This window comes from Larimichthys crocea, unplaced genomic scaffold (genome assembly GCF_000972845.2).
Source record: "Larimichthys crocea isolate SSNF unplaced genomic scaffold, L_crocea_2.0 scaffold208, whole genome shotgun sequence".
In the NCBI taxonomy this organism is placed as follows: Eukaryota; Metazoa; Chordata; class Actinopteri; family Sciaenidae; genus Larimichthys; species Larimichthys crocea.
In genome coordinates this window covers 46,976-59,939 of record NW_020852774.1, presented here as the reverse complement: position 1 = coordinate 59,939, position 12,964 = coordinate 46,976, and the positions used below count along the sequence as shown (strand labels likewise).

Below are 12,964 nucleotides of genomic sequence, written 5' to 3'. Positions count from 1 at the left end.
GTACTTGTACTTCTGCAATGACAAATAAAGCCTTCATCAATCAATCAATCAATCAATCAATATGAGCCTAGCCTCTAAAATGTATTAGCCTTGGATACAAAAAACGAGCCAACAAATTTGTGTTAAATAAAGTGCGGCTATAATACCATTATTATTTATGACATATGATGCTGCATTTAAAATTACGGTAATTATGTTATGCTTCTCTTAAGTTGTTTTTAGTTTATGAGCTATATTAGCCTCAACTACACAAAAGCGAGTGTTTGTGTTTAAAATAAAGTATCTATCATCTTGGTTGTTGCTGTATTTACCTTCTTACGTTTGACTGGAGGAAGTCTTTAAATCATCAGTGGACACAGTATGCAGAGCATGACGACACCACTCCCTTAAATCCACTGAGTCTGAATCAGCCTTGTTTCGTGCTGTGCGAAGGATCTACTCAACTCCACAGGTCTCTTGAGTCCCGTATGTTTCCATCTCTGTAGGAAGAACCCCCTGATCCAGATTCATCAACTCACATTAAATCAAAGGTCTAAAGATTCACTTTAGGAATTCTGAGTGAGAGAAGTAAATTTAGACAAATCTTTTAAATCTGGCCTTTACTGGAACTATATTTATAACTGTTTCTGTTTATTTATTTAAATCTGTTACACCATTTTCACTTGGATTTATTTATTTATTTTATTATTTTGTATTTGTTTGTCTATTTATATATCTGAACCTGTATTTTTAGCTATCTGTATATATATTATTATACTTTACTTTTATTCTGTTTTATCTAACTATGTATACATTTTTGATGGGTTCTATTATTTTACTATTATATATTTTAATGGTTTTATACGTGTTTATTTAACCCTGTTTAAGCCTTGTGTGAAGCACTTTGTTACAATGTTTTCTATGAAAAGTGCTATACAAATAAAGTCTGATTGATTTAAGTCCGTGCCAGCTCACCCTTGAATGTAATATTGTGAATATACAACAAATACCAACCTAAGTAAAATATATAACCAAACAATATTCATATTTTGATATATTTTTGAGATCTGACTAATACCTGGAAAAAAATCAGTCAAAGCAAAAACTTTTGTAAAGACCTAGCAACTGAGACACTTTCTAATCCAGTCAAATAGACTGTGGAGTTTCTGAATATACTGAATAAATACCGCACATAAAAACACTAAACTGCTTAGTTCAGTCTTGTAGTCAGTGCACTTCACATGCATTGTTAAGCTATAGCGATGTATTTGTGACTTAGCGCATAGCCTGACCGCATCAATGTCATGTCAATAATGATGTTGATGATGATAATATACCCATAATTGTATCACAATACAACAACAAAAAGGAAAGCAAAGGTTATATTAACTAACAATGAAAAGGTGACAGACAAAAAGACGTTAACACAGATAGTAATATAAAAGACAAAAACTTTATCTGGGCGAATTATCTATTCAAAAGAATTTTAGAATTTAATGGAACAATTTACCACACTTATTTTTATTGTGGATACATTGTTGTATTTTTAAAAGTTCAAGATCAAACTTTCAGTTTCGAATTTTTGTTTTTCAGTGTCATGCAAATGTTCAAAACTTTTGGCCCTGATTTGGCCCCATAGATTATGCTGAATGATGATACTGACCTGAAGAGATTTGATGAAGGTCCACAGAAGATTCCGTATGCCCTCAGAGCGATTCAAAAGTTTCACTAGACGCATGACACGAAACAGTCTGAAGAATGTGACCGATACACTCATGTTCTCAGAAGACTTCACAGAGAGAGGACAAATTGGACATTACATCGTGCCAACTTCTAAATTCTCAAAAGTCAATTTCAATTAAACTTAACACAACTCACCGCAATCGCTTGCATGGGATCCACCGCCTGCAGAAACAAATGTGTTTTTCTACTACTGCCTTCTGACAAATGGCTTTAATCAACACAATTTTGGTCTATCCTCAAAGATTTGAATTATAACAATGTTGCAATTTTTTTAGTATCAACAAAGATGTTCAACATGCAGACAAAAAATAGTGCTAAAGAAAAGCTGGAAAAAATGTATAGTAGTCACAGTGTCCAGTAAACTGAAGGGGTTGATTTTGCATGGTATTTATGTGAAAACAATTTTTATTAATATGTGCAGTAAATGTCAGTAGAAGTTAGCATTATGTATTGGTATATATGTTGGTGGCACTCTTATATGACTAAGAATGACCACTCAAAGCTGATTTTTTTAAGGTAAGGAATCCATCCATTATCTGTTACTACTTAACCTCATCATCACCTCATTTTATACTAACCTCTAGTCAGTGACACTTGGAAGATCAACTAATAACCTGAACTACCGAGGTGCCCCACCTTGGTACCTGACATGGGGCACAGCAACAAAGGTGCAATTCCAACCTGCTGCTCTTAGCTGCATGTCATCCTGTCTCTCTCCCTCACTTTCTTGTCACTCTTCATATGCTCATATGTAATAAAGTCAATCAAATCCTCCCTAAAAAATAAATAAAATCACCACTTTACCATTAGGCTGTATACAGTTTTACTAGAGCTAAAAAGGTAATCTCTGTTTCTACTGTAAATGTTGACGAGATTGTTGGAATCCCGACAGTATGCTTTACTGTTGTTGGATTTGCACAACATGTTTTTTTCAGTAAAAGAACAAAGGATGGCTTAAACCCGTAATGAGCTGACAAGAAATTCAGTGGGGAATGTGAGGTAACTATGTGCATGTGGTTCAGAGTTGGGTTCAGGAACCCATGGGCCCAAATGTGTCCCTGACAGTTATTTCATGAATTTAATTTAATTCACTAGAAGCTAATAAAAAAATTAAAAAAACTGTAGCATGCAATATTTTAAAGGTCCAGTATGGAAGATTTAGTGGCATCTAGCAGTGTAGTTGTTAACTGCAACTTTCTCACTTCACACTCCTTCCTAGCAGAAGGAGAAACTACAGTGGCCATAAAACACACAACAGATCTATTCCTATAGCCAGTGTTTAATTAGTCCATTAGTTTGTCCAGACTTATTTACAGGTAAAAAAAAAAAACATCATGTAGATTATATTCCATTTCATTTCACACATGAGACTACTTGTGCTGATAACATTGTTGAAGAAGTTGTTGTACTGTAACAGTCTGATAAGTTTTAAGGTACACAGTGAATGTCTGTGCATAATGGCAATGCACTCTGGCATGACAGTATTACATGTCGCATTAGGTGTGGCGACATAGTGCCAAGTTAGGCAGGCATGCGTGTGCTTGAAATACCTGTATGCATGAATATTTATATGCTCCACTTCTCACCTCTCACACTGCATAGTCACTGTTTTGATTGTGTATTATACTTAATGTAAGCAGTAAACATGTTGGCTTAACAGTCATTGCTTGATGGTGTAATACATTTACTTTCAACTAAACTGTTCATTGCCTTTGCCTTATTGTTACAAAGTTGGTCGAGCCTCTGCAAGTTAAAACCTCATGAGCTTAAGAGGGTTGTTAAGATGCATTTTAAGATCATTTTAGACTTGCTGATGCTAGCTGATGCTTTCAGGACAGTTGAACACTGTCTGTCCGTGCTTTGTTCACACATATCCCATGCAACATGTGAATGTCATGCAAAACTGAAGAAATTGAATAGTTACAGCGCAGCCATGAAGACAGTAAAGTCCCCCAGAGGAGGCCAGTGCTCCCTGTGGGAGGGAAACACAAATTCAAGAAGTGAGAGGAAACAAAGAGGCTGTAAAGGTGTGTGGCAAGTGACAATGAAAGATGAAGGCATGATAGAGCATGTATGGTAACTTTGGTTGGATTTTATTTATTTATTTTCCATAACTACCTATCCATATCCAGGGCATGGGGGACTGAAGCTGAGAGAGACAGAAAAAGACTCAACAAACTGGTGAAGACTGGCCAGCTCTGTCCTGGATTACCCCTTAGCCTTCATAGAGGAAGTGGGGGAGAGGAAGATCGTTCCATTTCCCTATCCTTAAAAAAACATAAGGTATGGGGGTGCTATACCTTTTCCACACACAGTAAGTGCACCGCAGAGTCTTTACTGTAAAGGGAACATGATAATTGCTATGATGGACAATAAAAACAAAGATTTTGGGCCCCAGCACTACTATCCTTGATCTAACAAAGAAGGATCCTGGTAACTTAAATTTTGTCTTCAGCAACTGAAACGCATGCTTGATCAGGATGAGATCAGGTGACTGACTTGATCACTGCAGAATATTACACTGCTTTGTCTTAAAAAAATCCTTAAATATGTTTTGGATCATTATATCATGATATCATTATCATTATATCAATAGGGATATACTGTTTGATCAGTGTATAGACACTTCAGAATTCTTCCAGCTGCTACTGTCCTCTGTCACATCATTATCAACACTAGTGACCCAGTGCTATTGCAAACCATGCATGCCCATGCCACACACTGCCTCCACTGTGTTTTACAGTTGATGTGGTTTGCTTCAGATCATGAGCTGGTTCAAACCTTCTCCATACTTTTTTCTTCCAATCATTCTGGTTCAGGTTGATCTTAGTTTTATCTGTCCAAAGATTGCTGTTCCAGAACTGGACTGGCTTTTTCAAATGGTTTTTGACAGAGACTTATCTGGCCTTTCTATTCTTGAGGGTTATTAATGGTAATGGCTCTTGTAAAAATCTTCTCTTTTTGGTACACTTAAAGAATGATATATCAACCTCGTGAGAGTGTTCTTCACTTGGCTTGATGCTGTTAAAGGGTTTTTCTTTACCATGGAAAGGGTCCTATGATTATCCACCACTGTTGTCTCCTGTGGACATGGACTGTGGTCCAGGTCTTTTTTGTTGCAGACCTCACTAAGTGTGTTTTGTTTTTTTCTTAGAATTTACCTGTTCATTTGGCCACTCATGTTCCTGCCATCTCTCTCATGGATTTTCTCTTTTGTTATAGCCTAAGGATGGTCTGTTTAATTTGCATTGAGAGCACTTTTGACTGCCTGTTGTGGGTTTACAGCAAGAACTTCCAAATTTGAATGTCACAACTGGAATCAACTCCAGAACTTTTAGCTGCTCAATTCATGAAGATATAATAAAAAAAATGCTCGCATCTGTCCATGCTTTTGAGTCAACTGTCCAATTACTTTTTGTCTCTTGGAAAAGAGTGAGCTACATATTAAAGAGCTGTAATTCATAAAAAAAAATGTCAAATTTAAAGCTACCAGACCCTTAAACAACCAAAATAACAAAACTTGTCTCATCTGGAACCATGTTCCCAAGATAGCTGCATTAGAAATCAAAAGCCAAAAAGGACAAAATCCAGAAGCAAGAAGGACAGCTGAATTAAAAGGGAATCCCATGCATGTCCATCATACCCCATTAGCTCTGAGGATGTGTCAGTCAAGAGGAAAGGCCAACTTAAACTATTGCAATGTCCCGCCTTTGAATGCTTTGATAAGGTTCAAATCAAATGAAGACAAACAGATGGAAGACCACATCAAGTGGTTCAATGTACCGTGAAGAAGAAGCATGTCAGATCTAACACCCTCAGGTGCATGCCTGGTGAGCTCAGCCACCAAAACCCTTCCCTCTGTCTATGTTGTGCTTCCTTTGCCCTTCACCTACATGTCCTCATGGACAGCACAAGATTCTCAATCGAACTGTGCTTCTAAATGGAAAATTGCCTGCGGTTCCTTCCAGTTGAGTAGGTCCAAAACTTAGTCTGCAAGCTGCACACATTTCGTAACACAAATACTTGGTTTAAGCACTGAGTATTAACTGTTGAAAAGCAACAATGAGAAAGATGTATCAAACTCTGGCCAGTCAGTATGATCCACTCTTCCCCCATTGACAGAACTTAGATCAATGTACAACAGATCTGGGACAAAAATTCTAGTTACATAAAGATATGATTAAATAATTGATGACCTGGGAGAGGGAATTAGAACACCTACTATTGATAACATAGCCTAGATGCTATAACACCCAAAAAATGGACCAACCAAAAGATGTCCATCACCATATCTTTGGTGATGTTTTAGAACTAGCCTTTAGCTTGGTGGCTTATTGGCCTTTGGTGGATGACCATGGCAATGTACACCTGTCTTCCCTTATAACTAGGTCAATGTAGGATGCTCGTGGGGCAAACTGGCAGCTCCCTACACCAAGTAGTTTAACCTGCAGTAAACTGGTAGGGTGGTGATCCGGTCCATTACCCTAGCCTTCAACTTATTATCAAAAAGTGTGGGAGAGAGACTGTGTGTGTGCGGGTGGGGATACTCACATCAATTTCGCTCAGCATCACATCCACAACACTTCCAATGACAATGACAAAGTCAAAGACATTCCAGGGATCGCCAAAATAACCCTTTGAGAAAAAAAGATAAGTGGAAGTGTGTCTTGGGATGTCTTACCAATAATTAATGATATTAAACTGCTTCAACATTATCAATGTTGTGCCTTTTGTGGAGTACAGTTGTCCCTCGCTATATCGCGGTTCACTTTTCGCGGACTCGCTGTTTTTTAGTGTAATTTTGCATGTTTTTTTTTACAGCGTACTGTACAGTATGAATGCGCATTGTGTTGTGCGTCCTGATTAACTAAGGGAGTACTGTACAAAATGCGTGTAAAAAGGTGTATAAAAGTGTGTGGTTAGGGGTTTTGCGGCCTTAAAACATGTAATTGTAAAACTTACTTTGCGGATTTCGTTTATTGCGGGTTATTTTTAGAACGTATCCCCCGCGATAAACAAGGGACCACTGTACACAGAAATATTACTTTTGCTGTGCATGTATGTTGCTGCTGTACATCATTATAACGTGACAATTTTTTTAAAAAGCCTAAAAAAGCCTACAAATTAAGCTCTACTGTATATCAGTGGTATCATCAATGATAGATTGTGACTCACCATCAGTTCTACTTAGCATGAATACAGCAATTAATCACCCTATTGTTAAACAACAATAAAGACTCATGTCCCTGGTCACTAATCTGTATAGACACTAAACATAAAAATCTAGCAGTCTGAATTGAGACAGTTATTTCATCTATTACAGTAAGAGTAACCAACTCAGTCTAATACAATTAGACATTAAGGAAATACAAGAGCAAATTATGTGTTGCTAATTATATTCAACCCACACTCTATAGCTATAACTATGATTTCACCTTATTAGAACATTTTTTTTAAAATCTCTTACTATTCAGTTGACTGGTCCAAAACTGGAACATTCTACTACTTTTCATGAGTGGATGCAGCAGGCCTAACATCACGGCTTAACATTCCCACCCAAGCTGTCAGAATTATACTAATATACATTTATCTATATCTTGCTTCTCAATAAAACAAATTCTAATTGATTAGACTAATTAAAACTAGATGAAATCTGGACAGATAAGAAAAGAAATACATTATGTGGCCTGAATGACTGACAAATGTTGTGTATGTGTGTTTTGCTTAAATAAATATATGTATTCATTGTCACTCTAAATTTGTATGAAATGGATCACAGTGGGCTTCTCCCAATGAAAGTTGAACTTTTTTGGTAAATTTACTATTACTGAATTACAGATTCAGCCCTTACATGATTTATCTGGAAAATGTGATGATATTTTGAAGTTTGACTAACCTTGGCTTTGAAGGCCATGAGTTTAAGGATCATCTCCACAGTGAAGAGCACAGTAAAAATCACGTTCAGCATGTCAGACAGGTGAGTAACGTGGTCTGACTGGTTACAGTGCTGTCGGTTAAAGAGTTACAGTTTCATACATTTAAAGTGAGATAGAGAGATTGTACTATGTTGCATATGACTTATACAGCAAAATCTCATTCTCATATCTCATTCACCCATTCACACACATTCATACACTGATGGCATTGGCTGCCATGCAAGGTGCCAGTTGCTCATCAGTTTGAGGAGCTAACCATTCATACACATTCACACGCCAATGGTGCAGCCTTCAGGAGTAATTTGGGGTTCAGTATCTTGTGCAAGGACAATTTGAGATGCATACTGGTGGGGATTGACCCACCAATCATCTGATTAGTGGATGACCTGCTCTACCTCCAAGCCTCAGCCATGGGATTATTCCCAATGTAGTGTCTCCAGAACGAGGGTGAACACACTAAAATTGACCTCATTGTCTTATTTGAGTCAATAGCAAAGCTTATGTAGTTAACTAAACAATGGATCTGTTAGTCTGTGTATGTGGGCTATCTTCAGTGACTGCGAAAGACACACATTTGTTAGGTTTGATGCCAAACAGGAAAGGTTTAGTTATAACTCTGCAAGATAGAAAGCAACAGATTGACATTGGTTATTTAATAAATATTGAATTTAAATGTTGATTAGCTGGGCATAGTGGGCTAATATAAAAATTATTTAACAATTTAAAATGCACAAAAAGACTGTTTAAAATAGCAATATGTTCTTCATAGAGACAGACAGACATATGTGTTATATATGCAACATGTGTTGTATTCATACCTGCATTCCAAGACACATGGTGTTGAGCATAATAAGGAGGAACATAAGGTACTCAAAATAGCAGGAGGTGACGATGTACCACACCTGATACTGGTAGGGGTTTTTGGGAATATAACATCGCAGGGGACGGGCCTTGAGAGCATACTGCACACACTGACGCTGGAAATCAAAAAGATAGATTTGTGACAATTAACAAAAAAAAATCATGCATAAATACAATACTAAGCCATACATGGATATTAGTATATAAAAAATAAACCTGGTGGCTGCTGGTATGAGAATGTATATATATGGTGTGTACTGTGGTGTGTGTATATAAGTAAATTGCATCCATCCATTCTCGTCTGTTTATCTGTGGTCAGGTTGCAGTGGCAGAAAGTTTAGCAGGGCACTCCAGACACCCTTCTACCCAGCAACACATTCCAGCTCCTCCTGAAGGATCCCAAGGCATTCCCAGGCTATGGGCTCTATAGTCCCTCCAGTGGGTTCTTGGTCTGCCCTGTGGCACAACCCACCTCCCTTAGAATATCTCCAAAGGGAAATGCCCAGGGGGCATACTAATCACATGCCTGAACCACCTCAGCTGGCTCCTTTCAACACGAAGGAGCAGCACCTCTACACCTAGATCCCCCCAGATGTCTGAGATTTTACCCTATCTCTAACGCTGAGCCCAGCCAGCCGGTGGAGGAAGCTAATTTCAGCTGCAGATCATACTGTATTTTCCCATCACTCATAACAAGACCCTGAGATAATTCACTTTCACCATTTTGCAGCAGAGAACCATGGCCTTAGACTTAGAGACACTGACCCTCATTCCTGCCACTTCACACTCTGCTGCAAATCGCCGCAGTAAGTGTTGAAGGTCACGTTGCAATGAATCCAACAGAACCACATCATCTGCAAACAGCAGAGATGCAACCCTGAGGTTTCCAAACCGGACACCCTCACCCTGGCTGTGTCTTGAGATCCATTCCATGAATATCATGAACAAGATTGGGGACAAGGGGTAGCCCTGCCGAAGTCCAACACCCACTGAGAACGCATTTGACTTGTGTCGAGAATACAGACACAACTCTCAGGTGGGGGACATGGTCGTAAGCCTTTTCCAAATCTACAGAGCATATGTAAACTCCCATGACCCCTCAGCATTCCTGCAAAGGTAAAGAGCTGGTACATTGTTCCGGGGCAAGGATGGAATCCACATTGCTCCTCCTGAATCTGGGATTTGACAATTGGTCGGAGCCTCCTTTCTAGCACCCTAAAATAAACTTTATCTCAGAGGCTGAACAGTGTGATACCCCTACAATTGGAGCGCACCCTTTGATCCCCCTTTCTGAAAATGGGGACTACTTGTCCTCCATGTGATGAAAGGGCATGCCAACCAAGACAGCCCAACAATGTCCAAAGCCTTCAGCATTCCATCCACTGCATTGCCACGAAAGAGCTACCTTGGCGATCTCTTCCTCCCCCACAGAGGTTGGGTTCAGGAGTTCCTTAGAATGCTCCTTCCACCACCCAACATATCTCCAGTCTGAGTCAGCAGTTGGCTATACACAACTCAGGCCAAGCCCTGCTTCCCCTTCTTCAGTCATTGGAAGGCCAATCAAAAGTCTGCTGCCTCAGGGGACCCCTGGGCCAACCAAACACTAAAGCCTCCTTCTTCAGCTTGACGGATGCCTTCACCACCAGTGTCTACCAGCGGGTTGTTAGGTTGCCACCATGACTGGCACCGGTGACCTTCTGACCACAACTCCTAGCAGCTGTAAAAACAATAGAAGTTTTGAACATGGCCCACTTGGATTCCATGTCCCAACCTCCCCTGGGATACAAAAAAACTTCTTCCAGAAGTGTGAGTTCACGAACAGGGGGCCTCCACCAGACATTCCCAGTTCACCCTCACTACACGTTTGGGTTTACCAGGTGGTGATCAGTTGACAGCTCTGGTCCTCTCTTCACTAGAGTGTCCAAGACAGATCTGATGACTATCATCAACCTGCGCTCTACAGTGCTCCAGTACCAAGTACAAACATGGTGTTTGTAATGGCCAATCCATGACTACCACAGAAGTTCAATAACAAAGTACGGCTTAGGTTTAGATCAGCTGACCTTCCCTTTTTGGTTGGTCCATAACCAGTGCTGTACGTGGAGGTAAGCCCAACTATATCTAGTTAGTAACGCTCCACCTCCCACACCAGCTCTGGTTCCCTTCCCATCAGTACAGTGACATTCCATGTCCTGAAGACTAGTCTGTGATGATGGGAAGAAGCATGCCCAGGTCCCTCATTTGCCTGCTGACTGGATGGTGTAAGTCAGTTAAGGGGTAAATTATGATGATGAAACTTTTCGAAGAGGATGTATTCCCTCAGCGGCTATGAGATGATTCATGAAATGGCAGTAGAGAGTATGTATATAATATAGTAAAAAGAAGGAATATTAACCAGAGGAGTTGAAATATCTCTGGTTCATCATTATTTATTTTAATAAATGCAATGATTCCTTCCTACTCTTCATTTTTCGTTGGCAAATGTGCTTCTACTGTGACAACCCCTCCACCTGTCCATTAGGTGTTCCTGTTGCTGTCCTTGTGATTTGGCAGGTGCTGAATAGAGGTGTCATTAGCGAGATGAGCTGCCCCTTGGGCAGTCTATGCCACCCCATAAAGGCCTCCTTATGCCTGCAGATGCTCTCTGCTGCTCTGCTCTGCCTCTAGCTCTCTGATGTTTTGGTTTTGGCTCTCTGGTTCTGGCACTGGCATGATGACAGCATGTGTTTTCTTGCATTCTCTTCACACACTCACCCATACCCACCCACCCAGACATGCTTGATGATGGGTCATGGCTAGTCATTTTCCTGGTTTGATTTATAAATTTTCTTTGCTACCACCTCGTCTCCCTACTTGTTGCAGTCTTTGAGCCAGGCTGTGACACTACCATGAGTAAATATGTTATGTAGTTTAATTATTTCCCTTTTGGAAATAATTACTGAATTCATCATTTATAAAGCATGTTTCTGACATAAATACTCATTAGTATATGGTTTATAATTGTGGGTTTATAAATGTTTTATGAAAACTCACAAATTCCATTTCCAATGGATGACCTATAAACAGTTATTAATGCAGGAATTCATGAATTCAGGCAGTTACAAAGCACTTACTACTCGTTAATGAAGTATTTTGTGTGAGCTCTTCTAAAGTGGGCACTATCTATGTCTTATAAAGCATTTACAAATGAGATGTAAAGGCTGGCAATGCCTCAAGACTAACAAAAGTTTCAGTTATCTTAACAGACCAAGGAGAGACACAACACAAAGGGATATAGAACATATTGCATTGATATTTATTGCAACTTCCTAACATATTGTGACTGTACAACTGTTCTGTTGATGTAAAAAGATGAACAAGGGTAAACAAAGTTGAATAAAAACTTGCCAACACCAACAGTGGATCACAAAAGTTTAAGTATGACAAATACAATCTTTGTTTGAAAAAAATGTGTGAAATACACAGCTGTTTTATTTTTGACGGACGCTGCGAGCAGCCCGCTTCAATTTATTAACACAGAGCACCTTGAGCGGGCGGAAGCCAGACACAGAAAAAGAATCCAGTGGATTTTCAAGATAAAATACCATGTACAAACTGCCGGTTGTAAAAACAGACAAAAGCTAAACTAATTAACTACGTAGCATATTTACACATATAGGAGTATATTTACACATGCAGAAGCATATAAACCAAGAAAAATGACCAAATATGAGCAAGTGAACAAAGTCTGTCGGGCTAAACGGTCCTCTTCTGAAATGCTCCTGGTGGAGTGTGAAGTTGCTGCAGGACAGACCAAAACAGTGTCGCAGCCGTGATGTGACAGAGACGTATCCGGTGGGTCCTATCTTCAAGAAAAGTCTAAAAATTATTTCAGACAGATAAAACAAATATACTCAACACATGATTATACGGGAAAATTATTTTTACGACATTACAAAACAAAGTGAATCTCATCTGTTTGGGCTTGGGACGTTTACATTGAACTTGCACATCCCGCTCCTGCACTTCCTCTCAGCAACACTTTACGTTAACGCTCCAAGGAGCAGACGTTTATGATTGGTGCAGCTAAGATGAATGGAGAGATGACGATGGAGAACTCTGACCTAAATCGACGAATCAGGTGGACGCGGGCCAAAAAGAATGCCAGTGTGGAGATGGATATGGAGTCAGCGGCTGCAACGCTGTTTTGGTCCATCACCAGTGAAACCTCAACAGGAGCGTTTCAGAAGAGGAGCGTTTAGCCCACCAGACTTTGCTTACTTGCTCATATTTGGTCATTTTCGTAGTTTATATGCTTCTACATGTATAAATATGCTACGTAGTTGATTAGTTTCTCTTTCGTCTGTTTTTACGACCGGCAGTTTGCACAGGGTATTTTATTTTGAAAATAATTATTTTTCTGTCTTTTCCGCCCACTCGAGGTTCTCTGTGTTAATAAACTGACA

General features: G+C 39.4%; 1 protein-coding gene across 2 annotated transcripts in view; it reads right to left on the bottom strand.

Annotated features, from left to right (window-relative positions):
* LOC104939035 (dihydropyridine-sensitive L-type skeletal muscle calcium channel subunit alpha-1) overlaps nt 1–12,964 on the bottom strand; it is a 94,544-nt gene that overhangs the window by 43,043 nt on the left and 38,537 nt on the right. The window contains exons 9-14 of one of the 2 annotated variants that reach the window (XM_027275753.1): nt 8,477–8,635; nt 7,619–7,729; nt 6,274–6,357; nt 3,647–3,694; nt 1,858–1,884; nt 1,643–1,768 (exon numbers count right to left, since the gene is read on the bottom strand). In XM_027275753.1, the coding sequence (XP_027131554.1) occupies nt 1,643–1,768; nt 1,858–1,884; nt 3,647–3,694; nt 6,274–6,357; nt 7,619–7,729; nt 8,477–8,635 (555 nt within the window). The remainder of the gene's footprint in view (nt 1–1,642; nt 1,769–1,857; nt 1,885–3,646; nt 3,695–6,273; nt 6,358–7,618; nt 7,730–8,476; nt 8,636–12,964) is intronic. The other variant, XM_027275752.1, reaches the window with a different exon arrangement.